Genomic DNA, 20,683 nt, shown 5'->3' on the forward strand with positions numbered 1-20,683 from the left:
TGTTCATGTTGGGCCCTGAAATTTTAGGCTAATAAGGTGGCTCATGGTGGGTCCCTATATAGATTATGCTAATGAGATGACTCAGGATGGGGGCTGGCCTTGCCCAAAATACCAACCCTGTGATTAGCAGGCTGGGGCTTTGAGCCATGCGATGTCAACCAGACCTCTGGGGAGAGAAGGGAGACTGGAGATTGAGACATATGGGCAACAATTCAATCAATTATGATTATGCAATGAAACCCCAGTAAAAACTCTGGACACTGAAGCCTGAGTGAGCTTCCCTGTTGGCAGTACTGTGTATACTGTCACACATCCATGCACCAGGAGGGTAAAGCATCCTGCTTGCAAGGGAAAGGACAACAGAAGCTACACTGTCAGCATCCCCCCAGATCTCACCCTATGCACTTCTTCTGCTAGTTCTGATCTGCCTCCTTTTGCTATAACAAAAACTATAATCGGAAGTACAATGCTTTCCTAAGTTCTGTGAGTCATTCTAGAGAATTATCAAACCTGAGGGTGCAGTGAGAACCCCCAAATTTACAGCCAGCTGTCAGAGTGAGGGTGACCTGGGGACCCCCAAATTTGTGGTTGGCATCTGAAGTGAGGGCAGTCTTGTGGAAAACTGACCTCAACCTGTGAAGTTTGGCCCAATTTTGGGTAGTTGGTATCCGAGCAACTGCATACTCCTGTAATTCAAGCCTGGAATCTAAGAGTCATACAACTTGTTCCTCTCCCTACCCCTATAAACCATCATGTCATAATGTTATCACTTACACCTTTTAAATATCTCTCACAGATCCACTCATTCTTCATTGGCCAAATAACGAACGCCTTTGTTCAGGTCTTCATCGTTTGGCTAGACTACTGCAACAGCCTCCTGACCAGACTCCTCTCTGTATCCATCTATGCCCATCTCCAATCCAGCCTGCATACTGCTGCCAAGGTGATCTTCATACATTTGCAAATTACCCTCTTGCTAAAAGTGTACAGGGCTCGTCATGATACATAGGTTATACCTACCATTCCAGCTGTTTTAAAACTCCTTTAAATACCTATTTTATCAAGGCCTTATTATTTCTTTTAAACATTGTTTTTAAAGTTATAATAAAGGGGAAATTTATGGTAATATGGTCCCCAAATTAGGTAAATCTATAACAAACAGTCTATAAAAGTTTTTAAGTTGTGAGAGGCAATCAAAATGCCATGGGTGTTCCAAGCCATTTATGTAAACACACAATTTCTCCTCCTCTCTACTTTTAGGCACATCAAACAAGGAAGAGGTATTGCGAAGGTAAAAGACCTTCCCAGCTAATTCGGAAGGGCAAAGTAAGATCATGCTTTTATTTCACTCTACCAGTCAGAGTAAAGAGTCTGCCTATGGCTAAGACCAAAAAAAGTTCCAGGCAGCAGCTGTTGGAAGGGTTTTTAATATGCTAAAATGAAAACACTGAACTTAGGAGGAACTAGTCCTGGGCAAGCTAAAAAGATATAAACATTCTGATTACATTTGAGAATTACACCAAGCCTAGATGAAGTGTTCAAACTAATTAATTACTGAGAAATACGCCGGCTTTTAAAAAGATAATTTATTTGATCCAACACTTATTCTATGACTATGCACTATTACTATTTAATTTGCTTGCTAACTTTTTTTTTTTTTTTTTTTTGATACGCGGGCCTCTCACTGTTGTGGCTCTCCCGTTGCGGAGCACAGGCTCCGGATGCACAGGCTCGGTGGCCATGGCTCACCGGCCTAGCCGCTCCGCGGCATGTAGGATCTTCCCGGACCGTGGCACGAACCCACGTCCCCTGCATCGGCAGGCGGACTCTCAACCACTGCGCCACCAGGGAAGCCCCTTGCTAACTTTTTATTTACAAAAACAGACATCTAGAAAATTCTTAAAACTCATCTCTAGCTCAGCGCCCCTGAGGGAAGTGACTTTAAAGACTATAGTTCCACCACTCCAGGCCCCTCTCCTGCCAGGCAGAGGCAGCATATCGCAACCACAAATCCAAATCCAGGTACCTGAGGGCTGCCCAACCTCCCCCAACCTTTACAAACTGTGTTAATAAACACACAAAGAAACTACAGTGCTGCCGTTCTTTACCATGCAAGCAGCAGTTTTATACCTATATTACTTCAATAAATTCTCACCTTCCATGGCCTTCTAATCCCTTTGAAAAAGTCAGGCATCCACATGGGAAGAACAACAGCTTCCCTTAGCAACTTCTTAGCTTCTTCCAGATCTGCTATGTCATCCCTTTGTAAGAAGAGGAAAGTTTCATGCTTATTCAGGGACATCTTTGATTTATGATCAATACCAATTCTTTTAATTTTTTTAAATTATGAAATTTTTCTTACATTAAGAACATTATTCTAATTTTTACTGTATAAAATGATCAGTGAAAACATACTGCAATCATAAATTAGGACATGTTATTCAATTAACAACCTTTGTCAGCTATGTCAACATCCAATTAGTATGAAAATGTCTTGGTTATATTCTGCAAGAAGAACTGTCCTACCAATTCTGCACACTCATATTACGGATGAGGTCATAATCAGGAGATGAATGGATAACAAGACAAGACTCACAGCAAGCCAACCTACAATTTGTTTTCTCCACTACTGTAATTCAAGAACGTAACAGACTAACCAATGAATGCTAGGATTCCTAGAGACAATGTCTCTCTCAAGGGCTTCCACCAGATCCTTATCATATGCAGCACCATCAAATCTTGGAATTTCACCATCACTTGCACCGTCTTGCATATTTTTCCTCCCCTGGGGACAGGTACAAAAAAATGCTGATCAATAACAAGATAATTTTAATCAACATCATTAAGCTTTCAAAATATTGCAATGTAACCATTTTAAATGGCTATTTTTTTAAATACTGTTTGCTAATTACCCAAATGCCATCCTCCCCTATTTAATTCATCAGAAATAGATGAACTGGCCAACTATTAGACACTTCAAATTTACATTCTTGAGGGGACAGTTGCATCTAAGACTGAAATGAGCTAGATGCCTCTAAATCTGTGGATGCGTGGGATTTCTACCACCACTAAAAAATACTTGAGCATTAACACAGAGGAAGAAACGAAATCAATTGAAAACCTACTGCATGGCAAGAAGTCTCACATATATTATCTCACTTAATACAACTACCCTACAAGGTAGGTATTATAACCCTATTTTTACAGATAAGGAAGTGGGTCTCAGAAAGTGAAGTAACTTAAGTTCACAATTATTAAATGTCAGGGTACAGATTTTAACTCAGATCTTCCTAACTCCCCAGATCCATGCTTTTTCACAGCATCAGGCCACCTCATGCCTGGCTGAGTCATCTTAAAGCTTAAAAGCAGGTGATGGTGGAGAGGGATAAATTAGGAGGATGGGATTAGCATACACACACTACTATATATAAAATAGGTAACCAGCAAGGACCTGCTGTATAGCACTACACAGTACTACACTCAATATTTTGTAATAAACTATAAGGAAAAAGAATCTGAAAAAATATATATATATATATAATGTGTATAACTGAATCACTGTGCTGTACACCTGAAACTAACACAACATTGTAAATCAACTATACTTCATTCAAAACAACAAAAGACTAGGCTATGTGTGGCAGAACTATCCTCCTAAGCATCCAGGAAAGAGGCTGCAGACGAGGAAAGAGGTGGCACCCTGAACTGCATCTTACAAAGCCTTTTCCCTGTCACTGTAAGTACCCACTCAGGGCTGAGGGTTTCTTCCTAGTAAGGTCCTTGGACCACATCATAAAGTCACTGTAATGACAATGATAAAAGGACCTTTTAAAATAGTATCATTAGGACCATTAAAGCAATCACTTTACCCCAAATTCTTTATTTAATAATATAGTAGCTTTAAAAAAGAGTTATATGCTATGGCTTCTATGGAGTTCTGCCAAGATTTACTCGGCTCTGAAGAGCTTTAAATGAAACATGCTCAGCTGCCAGAGAGAGTTCAACCACTGGAACTACTTCAGCAGACAGAGCCAAGCACCTCCCCAGAGCTTCAGCTCCACAGTTACTGTTAATGTAAAAATGAAAGGAAATACGGTCCAAAAATGAGTCAGTTTCCTAAGCTTCAATCTGAAGAGAGAGAACAGGATGAGCCTCTCCTACCACACTCCATCTGAGATAAACCATAAACTAGATCCTAAGTGCTGAGAGAGGCCTAAATGGCTCCCTTTGGGCAAACACTCTAGCTCTTTAAGCCACTAGGTAAATGGCCAAACAGTACTCTGGTGACTTGACCCCAAAATGAATAATTTACTGTCCCTGGGTAGCATGGCAACAGAATTAAGCTAAGTTTTCAGAAAGATTCTTGTATTTCAGATGACAGATCCCAATACTGACACTTAAAAGGAATAAACTGCTGGCATGCCTACGCAACAAAAATAACATCAACAAATTTAAAATAAGCACAGCCTAGAATCACATTTTATAATAATGATAGGCCAAGGCTAGTCACATTCAAACAAATCACTGGGAACACTGTGTAATCATTTTAAAACTGTTCTAGAAATAAATCAACCAAAGAATGCAACAGACACTGATATATCTGGGACTTAACAAGCTTTGATATGGCTCTGTAACTATTTTATTTATTTATTTATTTTTGGCTGCGTTGGGTCTTCACTGCTGCGCATGGGCTTTCTTTAGTTGCGGCGATCAGGGGCTACTCTTCATTGCAATGCATGGGCTTCTCATTGCAGTGGCTTCTCTTGTTGCGGAGCATGGGCTCTAGGCACGTGGGCTTCAGCAGTTGTGGCATGCGGGCTCAGTAGTTGTGGCTCACGGGCTCGGTAGTTGTGGCACACGGGCTTAGTCGCTCCTTGGCATGTGGGATCTTCCTAGACCAGTGATCAAACCCGTGTCCCCTGCATTGGCAGACGGATTCTCAACCACTGCGTCACCAGGGAAGTCCTGACACTGTAATTTTAGACTTACCAAAAAATTAGTATTAAAAAATATAGGCAGGGCTTCCCTGCTGGCGCAGTGGTTGAGAGTCCGCCTGCTGATGCAGGGGACACGGGTTCGTGACCCGGTCCAGGAAGATCCCACATGCCGCGGAGTGGCTGGGCCCGCGAGCCGTGGCCGCTGAGCCTGCGCGTCCGGAGGCTGTGCTCTGTAACGGGAGAGGCCACAGCAGTGAGAGGCCCGCGTACCGCAGAAAAAAAAAAAAAAATATATATATATATATAGGCAGACAGTCATTTTAATATGAATGTCCAAGTGGTGGGGGAGGATTTGATAAACACTACCAAGGGAAACGAAAAGCTGCACACTTATCTGGAAGTAATAGGAATCATAGGATTTTAAGAACAATAAATATGTGACCATCTATGTCCAACACATTCAGTTTCAGATCAGTGAATGAAAATACATTACCTGCCCTCACTGAGCATCCAGTCTTGTGGTGGAAACAATTAACAAGTAAACAAACCCAAAACATACATAATTATAAACTGTTAAGTGCAATGAAAAAACTGAATGGTCTATAGCTATAGCTATGGTCTATAGCTATTTACTATAGCTAAAAGGTATTGAGCAAAAAGAATAAGTTGGAGAGATGATCAGAGGCCAGCTCACTGGGCCCGTATAGGCCATGGGAAGGAATTTAGATTTTATTCTAAGTACACGGGGAAATTTTTGAAATGTGCTAAGCAGGGGAATGACAGGATCTGATTTACATTTTAAAATGACCCTGTTAGCTGCGATATGGAAAAAGGATGGGCTGGAGGGAGAAGGAGAAGCAGAAAAACAAAGACCTATTGCAGTAGTCAAGGTCAAGGCTCTCAATTCACAGAAGAGGACAGTGTATAAAGTTAGTCAAAAAAAAAAAAAAAAAGGTTCTGAAGAACCTAGGGGTAGGACAGGAATAAAGACACAGACTTAGGGTGGACTTGAGGACATGGGGAGGGGGAAGGGTAAGCTGGGACGAAGTGAGAGAATGGCATGGACATATATACACTACCAAATGTAAAATAGATAGCTAGTGGGAAGCAGCCACATAGCACAGGGAGATCAGCTCCATGCTTTGTGACCACCTAGAGGGGTGGGATAGGGAGGGTGGGAGGGAGACCCAAGAGGGAGGAGATATGGGGATAAATGTATATGTATAGCTGATTCACTTTGTTATACAGCAGAAACTAACACAACAATGTAAAGCAATTATACACTAATAAAGATGTTAAAAAAAAGAAGCTAGTCAAAGGACGTGCCCTAGCACCCAAAGTTTCTCAATGGTAGAAATGAGACCTGAATACAAATTAAGTACTACAAAGAAGATTCTAGAACTTTTTCAAACCAAAATGGTGAGGTTACTAAACAACAAATTAAGGAAACTAAAAATAAATAATTTATTTGGTTATATTGGGAAATCACAAAATGGGTGACAATTATCCTTCATAACAAATACTCAGATAAATTAAAATAGGGATATCAAATATAAGTTAGTAGCTCTGGTTTCAGTTAACCAACTAGATTAACTACAACACCTAAAAGAAGTTTAGTTTTCAGGCAATAAAGCTAACCTCACCCAAGATATTATTACCTGTACAGTTTATAATAATAATAATAGCTGCAACATCACTGAAATGATCTTAGAAATCTTTGCTTAAATTTTCACATTAATTAGCAAAAATTTGATTATTAGCATGAAGACTGATATACTTTTTCTCATTAAAGCGAAGTATTTTAGCTTCTTTTTACGAGTGTCTAAATTACCCATATCAAAAAGTTTGTTTATGATCTTTCATTGGTACACTATTTGAGGAAGATGAGAAAATTAATGACCAACTCAATATTATAGAGTCAATTAATGACACAGATTGGCCTAAAATGCAAATAATAGTTTTAATATTTCACTGTGTGCCATCTAAGAGAAACATGCTCAGTTACTGGCTCTGGGTCTTACATTTTAAGAAAAATGCTGACAAATAAATTATACCGAGAGAAGAGTAATGAAGGGTTCAAAACCCATGTCATATGGAGGAGGCTCAGGGACCCTAGAGACATTTAAGCTGAAGAAGAAAATGTTAACGGAGCAACACAACCAACTGACCTCCTTACCTGTATGTACTCTATATTACTCCAAAGGAAAGAACCAGGACCAGTACAAAGTGACAGAAGAGGTAAATTTCAGATCGACAAAAGAAAGAATTTTCTAACAATGAGTCCATCCATCAATGGAGTCATCTCTCTTGTAGGTAGTGAGCTACCCGATGTTAGAATCAGTGGCTAATTAATAATAAAAACCACCGGCCCCCAATCACAGGGATGTCTGAGTTGAATGATAGCTGACCTTTGGTTCTTTGGGTAAAGCCACTGCCTCTCATTTGCCCACTTATTCATCTGTTTCCTGAGTTCAACAGCCCAAGGCAAGTGCAAAATTGCTTGGAAATCTCATTGTTTCTCTTTTTTTTTTTTTTTAACATGATCTTTATTCTGTATCATACCTGTGTTAGTTCCCCACTGTCATGTTACCTTTACAGCTAACACTCGTTTACAGCTTGCTATATGCCAGGCACTGTTCTAAGCACTTGACATAACAATCTTAAAGGTCCTATGAGTTAGGTACTCGTATTATTTCTACCTCATAGATGAGAACACTGAGGCACCAAGAGCTTGAGTAAATTGTCCAAGGACACACAGCTAGATCCTAGGCAGTCTGGCTTCAGAACCAGTGCTTTCAACCCCTTTGTACACTATGGCATAAGGCTGCACACTTTGGGCTACTCCTACCGCAGTGTGAGAAGCAAACACAGGAAAAGTTAGACAAGATCTCTAAACTGATATTTTAGAGATAAGACTTTATTATTTACAAGGGAAAGTACGTTGATAAATGCAAAATGCTTACTAATTTCAGTGTCATGCCTTGCATTGGAGTGTTAATACAAAATATATTTAAGTTGAAATAACGAATCCATAGCATTCTGCTTACTTATCAATAAATGCATTCTTGCAGCAATATTTATGAATACTTACTCTGTACCAGTCACTATTCTAGGTACTGGGAAATAGCAGTGATCCAAGCAGACAAAAATCCTGCCCTCAGAGGCATACACTCACATTAGGGGACACAACATACAAACAAGTAAAACACAGTAAAACATTTAGGGACAGAACAGCAAGTAACTACTTTACTATAATCTAATGCAATAAAATTTAAAATAATAAAAATAAAAGCAAAAACCAACACTATTAATCAGCTGCCATGAGAGAAAAAATTTGTGGAGCGTTTTAATATCCAAAGGACAGAACAGGATATTTCTTAAAAACAAGTCACTGATAATACGAATGGCAAATAAACATATGAAAGAACATTTTTTTTTTTTTTTTTTTGCGGTACACGGGCCTCTCACTGCTGTGGCCTCTCCCGTTGCGGAGCACAGGCTCCGGACGTGCAGGTTCAGCGGCCATGGCTCATGGGCCCAGCCACTCCACGGCACGTGCGATCTTCCCGGACCGGGGCACGAACCCTTATCCCCTGCATCGGCAGGCGGACTCTCAACCACTGCGCCACCAGGGAAGCCCATGAAAGAACTTTTAACCTCAGAAGTTATCACGTCTGCAGGCAGACGTGGAAATTGGTATAATCACTTTGGAAAACTATTTGGTATTACCTACTGAAGTTTAACATATGCATAACCTATGGCCCATCAGTTCCACTCCTAGGTATATGCTCACTAGAAAGGTATATATGCTCACATATATACCAAAGGATAAGTACAAAACTATCCAAGGTAGCATTATTAATAATAGTTTCAAACTGAAAGCAATCCAAAAATTCACTAATAGTAAAACAGATTCAACTGTGGTATAATACTGTATATTAATGAAAATAAACAAACTTCAGAGATATGCAACAGGATGGCGAAATCTCACCAACATATGTTGAGCAAAAAAAGCCAGACAAAAAAAGAATACTTACTGTATGTAAAGTTTCAAAAAAGGTATAACTAATTTATGGTATTAGAAATCAGAATAGTGGTTATCTTTGGAAACAAAGTGGCAGAATAGTGGTTACTTCTGAGAAAGAAGTGTCAGGGATCAGAAGGGATCCTGAGTATGGCTTCTGAGGTGCTAAATGTTCTATTCTTGACCCCTGAGTGATAGTTACATGGATTACATGGTAGTTACAGAGGTTAAACGCAGTCAGCCGAAGCGGACTCCTACTGGTTTGTAAGAGCCAATTATTAAATTTGCAGGAATTTTTCTATAAAGAACAGCCATTGATAAAAATTAAATTACACAAACAGAATAAATTATATTAAAAACAGAAGTGGTAATTACTCAAAACTCCTCACTTCTAACTATTTAACTATTACTTATGCACTTAAGGTTACTTAAGTCTACTGTGTCTACACTACAGAATGGTAGGCTACTACCCATCTTATCTTGACTCTGAGTTCAGTGACTTCATGTTGGTAACTTGAAATCCATCATAGTGAAAGTTTTTATACCAGAGAAACCAGAAAATGCTATAAAACAGGGTTTGATTTCTTGTTTTGTTAACTGTCTAGACTTAAAGTAATGGGGAAAATATTACATTTTAAAAGTGTGTCATTTCTACAGTTGTTACAATGTAAATAGCACAAAAAATGAAGGAAATAATTTTCCAGTATTTGAAAACCATGATCTGATTCATCAAAGTTGCTCAAGTGATTGATCAATGAGTGAAGTTCCCACATATGTTTCTGTTGTTTCGCTTTCATCTGACTCATTAATAAAAACAAAATATCAACTAATATCCTAACAGAACTACATTACTAATCATCTGTCAACTGCAACCATAGGTACCTACATTTGCAAGAGTTAAGCAAAAAGCAGCAAAGGCATTCGGTGAGGATCCATTGGCTCTATAAAGTTTACACTAAAGAGTACTGTATATTTTATTATTTGTAAATTATATGCTGCACATCCTTTATATCAGTCAGATTTATAATAAATTTGTGTGTGTATATATACGTGTTTATATACACATACGCTTTTTTTTCCTTCAGAAAACTAGTTATTAAACGTTTACCAGTACACTGCTGGTTAGATGATCATCATTCATCAAATATACCCTTATAATGTATACACTTTTCTTCAATAAAAAGATTTTTTTAAGTCACTGTTCACTTGTATAACCACCGATCAACAGTTCTCAAAAGAATACTCCAGGGGCTTCCCTGGTGGCGCAGTGGTTGAGAATCTGCCTGCCAATGCAGAGGACACGGGTTCGAGCCCTGGTCTGGGAGGATCCCACATGCCGCGGAGCAACTAGGCCCGTGAGCCACAACTACTGAGCCTGCGCGTCTGGAACCTGTGCTCCGCAACAAGAGAGGCCGCGATAGTGAGAGACCCGCGCACCGCCATGAAGAGTGGGCCCCGCTTGCCACAGCTAGAGAAAGCCCTCGCACAGAAACGAAGACCCAACACAGCCATAAATAAATAAATAAATTTAAAAGAATACTCCAACCAAGTTTACAATGTCTCTCCATATCAGACATCCCTACATGTAATCAGAGAAGGAAAATATTCAAAAAATGGCCATTTGTTATAATTCAATGAAATGAAGTCCTTTAAGTTTAATAGCTTTAAATTAAGTCTCTGAAGATGATTTACCATACTTTAATTTGAATTCTATCTAAAAGCACATACAACTTTAATCATGAGATCATAATGGAAGCACTGCTCATTTCACTAAGAGTTAATTAATCATAGTCTTATAAATATTTGAGAATCAGAATTTTATTAATTAAATTTATTTTTGGTTTATAATATCAAAACATCTATTCTGTTACCTAATATTTTACTTTTAGACTATCCTTTTTAAATTAAAAAATGCATTTGTTATTTCTATGTATATTTCTACACTGACTCTAGACTTAGATAGTAAAATAAAAATAACCATTTTTCTCAGGTACATTCAAATAAGACTAAAAAATATGGCTGTAAAGGTTAATTTATTCATCTGATTCCCTCTCATCAATAACAATCAACTTGAGGCCAGGAGTCACATATTAAAGTTTGCCTTCCTAGTACCTAGAAGTATGACTAACACAAAGTATGCACTTAATAAAGGTACATTAAGTAAATGGCGTAACAAACTGGCCTCATGATGACTCTGTACCTCAGGGGAAAAAACTGTAAGGCTTGAATAACAGATCACCATACACAGTGACTGTTATTTATTGAAAAATAGCATTTTTAAAATTGGACCTAACTTGAAGCCTGTTAGCAGTTTAAAAAAAAAAAAGAAGAAAAAGATTTAATCACTTTCAGAAAGTGAACTGGTACTCTTAAAAGAAATAGATATTTGTGATACATTAAAATAAGACAGCAAGCATTTTCAAATAAGAGGCTGCATAGCATAATGGTTAAAAGCTCAGGTATTAGAGTTCAAATCCTAGTTCCACCACCTACTTGCAGTTGTAACTTCAGTGTCTCAATTTCTTCGTACACAGTACAGGGAAAATAACCCTGAGCTCACAGGAATTTGTAGGGAGGACTGGGACAGGTTAAGAATGCTCAAGGCAGAGTGAGACCTGTTGCTACTGCTTTTCTTACTAGCTGCTTCCTCATACAGTTCACAAGACTAAACTAAGCATCCAAAGATACTGAGAGTCTTAAGCAAAACATGTAATTTCTCCTCTCCTCTCTTTTTTTAACATCTATAAAGTTAAGTGGCTAGAGCAGAAAAGCAGCTTTCAAACTTCTGACCATGACACAAAGTAATAAATTCATCTTAGATCATGAGCTAGTGTATACAAATATATAACTAAATTTTTACATACTTATATAACAAATTTTTTTCTCAAAATAATACTGTCCTTATAATGGGCAATGCAGTCTGAATTTTCTAGTCTATTTCATTTTTCTTTTTAAGCTGGTTGCAACACACAAAGCTGATTTAAAGAAACCAACAACACTGAGTACCCTTCAGTACTCGATTTCAAATTAGCTTTCAATGGCAATGGATATCTGTCAGTTTCATCTGAACTGCCTCAAACCCTATCACCGCTTCCAGTGAATTTAAGGACTCCAGTATTCTAATGAATATCTGAGTGCTTACAAGGATCATAACTGAACCAAGCACACCTTTCAAATTCTAATGAAGTTTCTATGAGGTTTTTTTTTAATTGTAATCCCTTTTGTTTCCAGAGTGACTCAGAAAGTCTCTTTTATCTTCAAACAACTCTTCTTTTTCTTTTATTAAAGGGCTTATTTTCCAGTGACATTCTGAGTACTTACATGTGAATGAAGAACAACTAAGATTTAGAAAATTATTTGGAACTTTTTAAGTAAAAGACAATTTACAATATCCAGAGAAATTTATCTGACATTCAACAAATGCTGCCTGGCTGTTTTGTTCTTTGCTTAAGAATCCCATTTTAAAATCAACATTTATTTAATTTTTCTGGAACTCTTTTCAAATCCAACCAGACTTTTAATCTAATTTGGTAGGGATACTACATAATATGAAAAATACTAAAATAAAGAGGAAAAAGATCTGTGATTCCCAAAGCTCCATTCCTTACTCTATGACTTTGGATAAGATACTTTAGCTCTATCTCAGTTTCTTCATTTGTAAAAATGGGGATAAAATGACTGCCTACTACTTGGGACTATTTCATAAATTATTGTGTAATCACTCCAAATGGTACCTAGCAGGGAAGCATCCAATAAACCACGACCAATATCCTTCTCTTGTGTTATGTGAAGGTAAGATAAAGACTGAAAGTTCCTTACCTGGTTCTAAAAGTTTATCTAAAAGCTACTAGCAGAGTGATGGGTGGACTTCAGCCACCACCTTATTCTCTAAACTGCAAACCAAGGTTAGCAGCACAAAAATGAAGAACAGAGGAAGAAACAAAGATGATATATAAGACACAGATTTGTAAGTATCCATTATGCGGCTTTTGTAATGGGGAGAACCAGTTCAACTTCATCAGCAGGAAAATTTATTTATTTATTAGTACCCCTCACTAATCCCAAAAGGATCTGAAATGGAATCACTTACTGTTTTATGACATAATAGCTTGAACAAATTACAAACATAAAAAAATCTAATTCATTTTCAGTGTCCTAGCGAGGTAGAGAGAATATGTCTTTGGCTCTATCTCCTGAATAGAAATACTCAGAAAACATCAGTTTTATTCCATTATGGTCTAAAAAACCACAAGGTGTAGGAAGTTGGTCTGTGTAGAGTCCTTACCACTGACTGAAATCATATAGAGTAAAAATATTCAAATATAGTATGTAATTTTTAAGGATAACCATTTGCTATTAGTTATAAGCTGTATTTTCACAATAAATATCACGGCATAAATGTGATGACATATAGAACCCCTAGCTAGGAAAATAAAACTTCTCTGTGGCAATTCAATAACATCCTCATTCATTTATGACATCATAAAGGAAACAGGAAATGCTATCACTAAAAATTTATTTTTGTCTTTTCATTAAAATTAAGGCTAAGAGAAACGTCAGGTCATCCTGGCTCCTTACTCTGAAAAATTATTTTCAGCATATTTTCCTAAAGTCCATTTTAAGGACAGCACAGAATTTCTACCCAGTATTATGTTTATTCACCAATCAATTTCCCAGATAAAGTAAAAGTACATACTGAACCCAAACCAAAGGAAATTTTCTCATTAAGAAAAAAAATCTTGTTTTACTCTAAAATTTAAAGATAAATCAAAGTTTAAAAAATTTTTATCAATAGTAAAGCATATCTATCATCTTATTCTGTGAACACTGTAGACACATCTACTTCCTTATAAATCTTTCCCCTACAATTATGTTTTCATTTTAATTCAGAATACTAGTTAAAATACTTTTTAAGTTTTAAAACTTTATTTTGAATATTTCTATAAACGCTCAGGACTTCCGTGGCGGTCCAGTGGTTAGGACTCTGCACTTCCACTGCAGGGGGCACAGGCTCGATCCCTGGTCGGGGAACTAAAATCTGGCCAAAAAAAAGCTCCATTTTAGAGGGCAGACAGCAGAAGCAAGAAGAACTACAATACTGTAGCCTGTGGAACAAAAAGCACATTCACAGAAAGACAGACAAGATGAAAAGGCAGAGGGCTATGTACCAGATGAAGGAACAAGATAAAACCCCAGAAAAACAACTACATGAAGTGGAGATAGGCAACCTTCCAGAAAAAGAATTCAGAATAATGACAGTGAAGATGATCCAGGACCTTGGAAAAAGAATGGAGGCAAAGATCGAGAAGATGCAATAAATGTTTAAAACAAATCTAGAAGAATTAAAGAACAAACAAACAGAGATGAACAACACAATAACTGAAATGAAAAATACACTAGAAGGAATCAATAGCAGAATAACTGAGGCAGAAGAACAGATAAGTGACCTGGAAGACAGAATGGTGGAATTCACTGTTGCAGAACAGAATAAAGAAAAAAGAATGAAAAGAAATGAAGACAGCCTAAGAGACCTCTGGGACAACATTAAATGCAACAACATTCACATTATAGGGGTCCCAGAAGGAGAAGAGAGAGAGAAAGGACCAAAGAAAATATTCAAAGAGATTATAGTCGAAAACTTCCCTAACATGGGAAAGGAAATAGGCCACCCAAGTCCAGGAAGCGCAGTGAGTCCTATACAGGATAAACCCAAGGAGAAACACGCCAAGACACATAGTAATCAAACTGGCAAAAATTAAAGACAAAGAAAAATTATTGAAAGCAGCAAAGGAAAAACGACAAATAACATACAAGGGAACTCCCATAAGGTTAACAGCTGATTTCTCAGCAGAAACTCTACAAGCCAGAAGGGAGTGGCATGATATACTTAAAGTGATGAAAGGGAAGAACCTACAATCAAGATTACTCTACCCCGCAAGGATCTCATTCAGATTCAATGGAGAAATCAAAAGCTTTACAGACAAGCAAAGGCTAAGAGAATTCAGCACCACCAAACCAGCTCTACAACAAATGCTAAAGGAACTTCTCTAAGTGGGAAACACAAGAGAGGAAAAGGATCCACAAAAACAAAACCATTAAGAAAATGGTAATAGGAACATACATATCGATAATTACCTTAAACGTGAATGGATTAAATGCTCCAACCAAAAGACAGAGGCTTGCTGAATGGATACAAAAACAAGAGCCATATATATGCTGTCTACAAGAGACCCACTTCAGACCTAGGGACACATACAGACTGAAAGTGAGGGGATGGAAAAAGATATTCCAGGCAAACAGAAATCTGAAGAAAGCTGGAGTAGCAATACTCATATCAGATAAAATAGACTTTAAAATAAAGAATGTTACAAGAGACAAGGAAGGACACTACATAATGATCATTCCAAGAAGATATAACAATTATAAATATGTATGCACCCAACATAGGAGAACCTCAATACATAAGGCAACTGCTAACAGCTATAAAAGAGGAAATCGACAGTAACACAATAATAGTGGGGGACTTTAACACCTCACTTGCACCAATGGACAGATTATCCATAATGAAAATAAATAAGGAAACAGAAGCTTTAAATGATACAATAGACCAGATAGATTTAACTGATAGGACATTCCATCCAAAAACAGCAGATTACACTTCCTTCTCAAGTGCGCATGGAACATTCTCCAGGATCGATCACATCCTGGGTCACAAATCAAGCCTCAGTAAATTTAAGAAAATTGAAATCATATCAAGCATTTTTTCTGACCACAACACTATGTGATTAGAAATGAATTACGGGGAAAAAAATGTAAAAATCACATACACATGGAGGCTAAACAATACGTTACTAAATAACCAAGAGATCACTGAAGAAATCAAAGAGGAAATCAAAAAATACCTAGAGACAAATGACAATGAAAACACGATGATCCAAAACCTATGAGATGCAGCAAAAGCAGTTCTAAGAAGGAAGTTTATAGTCATACAGGTCTACCTCAAGAAACAAGAAAAATCTCAAATAAACAATCTAACCTTACACCTAAAGGAACTAGAGAAAGAAGAACAAATAAAACCCAAAGTTAGCAGAAGGAAAGAAATCATAACTATCAGAGCAGAAATAAATGAAATAGAAACAAAGAGAACAAGAGCAAAGATCAATAAAGCTAAAAGCTGGTTCTTGGAGAAGATAAACAAAATTGATAAACCATTAGCCAGAGTCATCAAGAAAAAGAGGGAGAGGACTCAAATCAATAAAATTAGAAATGAAAAAGGAGAAGTTACAACAGACACCACAGAAATACAAAGCACCCTAAGAGACTACTACAAGCAACTCTATGCCAACAAAATGGACAACCTGGAAGAAATGGACAAATTCTTAGAAAGGTATAACCTTCCAAGACTGAACCAGAAGAAAACAGAAAATATGAACAGACCAATCACAAGTAATGAAATTGAAACTGTGATTAAAAATCTTCCAACAAACAAAAGTCTATGACCAGATGGCTTCACAGGTGAATTCTATCAAACATTTAGAGAAGAGCTAACACCGATCCTTCTCAAACTCTCCCAAAAAATTACAGAGGAAGGAACACTCCAAACTCATTCTATGAGGCCACCATCACCCTGATACCAAAACCAGACAAAGATACTACAAAAAAAGAAAATTACAGACCAATATCACTGATGAATATAGATGCAAAAATCCTCAACAAAATACTAGCAAACAGAATCCAACAACACATTAAAAGGATCATACACCATGATCAAGTGGGATTTATCCCAGGGATGCAAGGATTCTTCAATATATGCAAATCAATCAATGTGATACACCATATTAACAAATTGAAGAATAAAAACCATATGATCACCTCAATAGATGCAGAAAAAGCTTTTGACAAAATTCAACACCCATTTATGATAAAAACTCTCCAAGAAGTGGGCAAAGAAGGAACCTACCTCAACATAATAATATATGACAAACCCACGGCCAACATCATTCTCAATGGTGAAAAACTGAAAGCATTTCCTCTAAGATCAGGAATGAGACAAGGATGTCCACTGTCACCACTATTATTCAACATAGTTTTGGAAGTCCTAGCCACAGCAATCAGAGAAGAAAAAGAAATAAAAGAAATACAAATTGGAAAAGAAGAAGTAAAACTGTCAGTGTTTGCAGATTACATGATACTATACACAGAGAATCCTAAAAATGCCACCAGAAGACTACTAGAGCTAATCAATGAATTTGGTAAAGTTGCAGGATACAAAATTAATGCACAGAAATCTCTTGCATTCCTATACACTAATGACGAAAAATCTGAAAGAGAAATTATGGAAACACTCCCATTTACCACTGCAACAAAAAGAATAAAATATCTAGGAATAAACTACCTAGGGACACAAAAGACCTGTATGCAGAAAACTATAAGACACTGATGAAAGAAATTAAAGATGATACAAACAGATGGAGAGATATACCATGTTCTTGGATTGGAAAAATCAATATTGTGAAAATGACTATATTACCCAAAGCAATCTACAGATTCAATGCAATCCATATCAAATTACCAATGGCATTTTTTACGGAACTAGAACAAATCATCTCAAAATTTGTATGGAGACACAAAAGACCCCGAATAGCCAAAGCAGTCTTGAGGGGAAAAAACGGAGCTGGAGGAATCAGACTCCCTGACTTCAGACCATACTACAAAGCTACAGTAATCAAGACAATATGGTACTGGCACAAAATCAGAAACATAGATCAATGGAACAAGATAGAAAGCCCAGAGATAAACCCACGCACGTATGGTCAACTAATCCATGACAAAGGAGGCAAAGATATACAATGGAGAAAAGACAGTCTCTTCAATAAGTGGTGCTGGGAAAACTGGACAGCTACACGTTAAAGAATGAAATTAGAACACTCCCTAACACCATACACAAAAATAAACTCAAAATGGATTCGAGACCTAAATCTAAGACCAGACACTATAAAACTCTTAGAGGAAAACATAGGAAGAACACTCTTTGACATAAATCACAGCAAGATCTTTTTTGATCCACCTCCTAGAGTAATGGAAATAAAAACAAAAATAAACAAATGGGACCTAATGAAACTTAAAAGCTTTTGCAAAGCAAAGGAAACCATAAACAAGATGAAAAGACAACCCTCAGAATGGGAGAAAATATTCACAAACGCATCAACGGACAAAGGATTAATCTCCAAAATATATAAACAGCTCATGCAGCTCAATATTAAAGAAATAAACAACCCAATCAAAAAATGGGCAGAAGACCTAAATAGACATTTCTCCAAAGAAGACATACAGATGGCCAAGAAGCACATGAAAAGCTGCTCAACATCACTAATTATTAGAGAAATGCAAATCAAAACTACAATGAGGTATCACCTCACACCAGTTAGAATGGGCATCATCAGAAAATCTACAAACAACAAATGCTGGAGAGGGTGTGGAGAAAAGGGAACCCTCTTGCACTCTTGGTGGGAATGTAAATGGGTACAGCCACTATGGAGAACAGTACGGAGGTTCCTTAAAAAACTAAAAATAGAATTACCATATGATCCAGCAATCCCACTACTGGGCATATACCCAGAGAAAACCATAATTCAGAAAGAGTCATGCACCCCAATGTTCACTGCAGCCCTATTTACAATAGCCAGGTCATGGAAGCAACCTAAATGCCCATCGACAGAGGAATGGATAAAGAAGATGTGGTACATATATACAGTGGAATATTACTCAGCCATAAAAAGGAATGAAATTAGGTCATTTGTTGAGACGTGGATGGATTTAGAGACTGTCATACAGAGTGAAGTAAGTCAGAAAGAGAAAAACAAATATCGTATATTAACGCATGTATGTGGAACCTAGAAAAATGGTACAGATGAACCTGTTTGCAGGGCAGAAGTTGAGACATAGATGTAGAGAACAAACGTATGGACACCAAGGGGGAAAGCCGCAGGGGGGTGGGAAAAAAAGAAAATACAAACTACCTCCTCATCCTCCTCTAAGTGAACGTGGACTACTATTTAAGATTCAAAATTATTTCCTATTTAATTTTGTCATTTTTTATCTTTAATTATCAGAATTGTGATGATATTTAATACAATTTTGAAATTCAAAGAATGAAAAGCTCCATTTTACTTAAGATTTCTGCGTGTGTGTGTTAAGAAATATATACACCTCTGAGGTTACTGACAGTACAGAATGGCCTTCAAAATGCAAAGACTGCATAGGTTTTTGATTCAAAGTTTTTTAAAAAACCTCTTCCATGTCAAAACCAGGGTCCTCTGAAAAGCCCACTAAAAGTATAATAAGCAACAAACATCACGGGCTTAAAGTGAGTGGGTTACAAAGAGGTAGTCTTGCCTTGTCATCTCTCCCTCTTGCTCTACAATCCTTGTCCCTACTTGTAGAGGGTTTTTCACTCTTTGATATAGGATGTGCTCGGCCTACAGGTCCCCGGGCTCCTCCTCCTGGCATTTCTTTCCTCAGAGGTCTTACTTCTCGATTGGGACGCCTTATCTGAGGTGGAGCTCTGACAAAAAAATAAATACATAAAATTAAAATTAATCAAAGGCAAAAGTATTTCAATACTACATTAGTCAATAAAACTATTAAATCAATAAGCCCACAAGGTCAATTTTTCCCCCTTTTGCCAATTCACGGCTACAACTCTTAGGTCAGTTTTTAAAGTGCTTTTCTGTAAAGTATACTGGTTGATACAAACATTAAATACGTATAAATGACACATACAGCAGCAATTATTTTGTCAAAAATAACATTCACCAATAGAGGGCAATACAGACTATTCCTATCTAATAACCTTAATAGTGTTAACAGAAAATCAATTCCTTTATTCATTACTGTCCTAAGCCAAATAAGTAACTTTAAAAAAAATCATTAAAAGCTGAAAGGACAAGAATTCAAAATATATTTATTTGCATAGCTTACTAGTTTATCCTTTACAACCAAAATGATTTTCTCTGCTTCCATGTTGGAAAAACCATTTCATTCATCAAATTACAAACAGCAGGGCTTAATGAAATCTTCTTAATTTATGTGCAAAGTTTATGTGTAAAAATATTACTCATGCTTTGAGGGTGTCAAAAATCACAGGATCATTCAAATTATACAGGCCCCCAAATGGGAATCAAGAATTTTGATAACTATATGTGGCAAAGGATGTTAATTCTATTTATGGTGGTGATCATTTCACAATATACACAAATATTGAATCATTATGTTGTACACCTGAAACTAATGTAATACATGTCAATTATACAGCAATTTTAAAAAAGAATTTTGATAAATACATAAATATAATTATGCTTACAAAGTGGCATATTTTGTCTAATGTAATGTGAAACATGTCTTCTTCAAATAGTGAAATTATGGGGCTTCTCAGAACAGTATTTATTTGCCTCTCTCTGGGTGTTGGGGGAGACTCCATCACTTTGTGTCTAAGCTTTTAGTTCTTCCTCCCTGAACTGCCTCTGCCTCTGTTTTCCTACCTTTACTCTCTTTACAGCTCTGCCTGTATTTGCAGCCCTTCACATCCCATATGTGTGTTCCTTTTCCACCCATGTGCCAAAATCTATTCTTATCCCTTTTCCAGCTTCATGCTTTTAATTCATCTAACTCATCACGGAGTTTCTCTTCCTGGTATCAGAAAAAGTCTCACATGTGTATTACT

The 20,683-nt window shown here is 37.1% G+C and overlaps 1 protein-coding gene across 8 annotated transcripts in view; it reads right to left on the reverse strand.

Moving 5' to 3' along the window:
• Positions 1-20,683, reverse strand: part of KATNAL1 (katanin catalytic subunit A1 like 1) — a 76,576-nt gene that overhangs the window by 25,750 nt on the left and 30,143 nt on the right. For all 8 annotated transcript variants that reach the window (XR_011376890.1, XM_030882578.2, XM_030882576.2 and 5 more), the window contains 3 exons: positions 19,357-19,525; positions 2,658-2,785; positions 2,156-2,261 (listed from right to left, as the gene is read on the reverse strand). Coding sequence is in view for 7 of the 8 variants with exons in the window: in XM_030882578.2 (XP_030738438.1) it covers positions 2,156-2,261; positions 2,658-2,785; positions 19,357-19,525 (403 nt within the window). In the remaining variant the exon portion in view is untranslated. The remainder of the gene's footprint in view (positions 1-2,155; positions 2,262-2,657; positions 2,786-19,356; positions 19,526-20,683) is intronic.

Source organism: Globicephala melas, chromosome 18 (genome assembly GCF_963455315.2).
Source record: "Globicephala melas chromosome 18, mGloMel1.2, whole genome shotgun sequence".
Lineage (NCBI taxonomy): Eukaryota > Metazoa > Chordata > Mammalia > Artiodactyla > Delphinidae > Globicephala > Globicephala melas.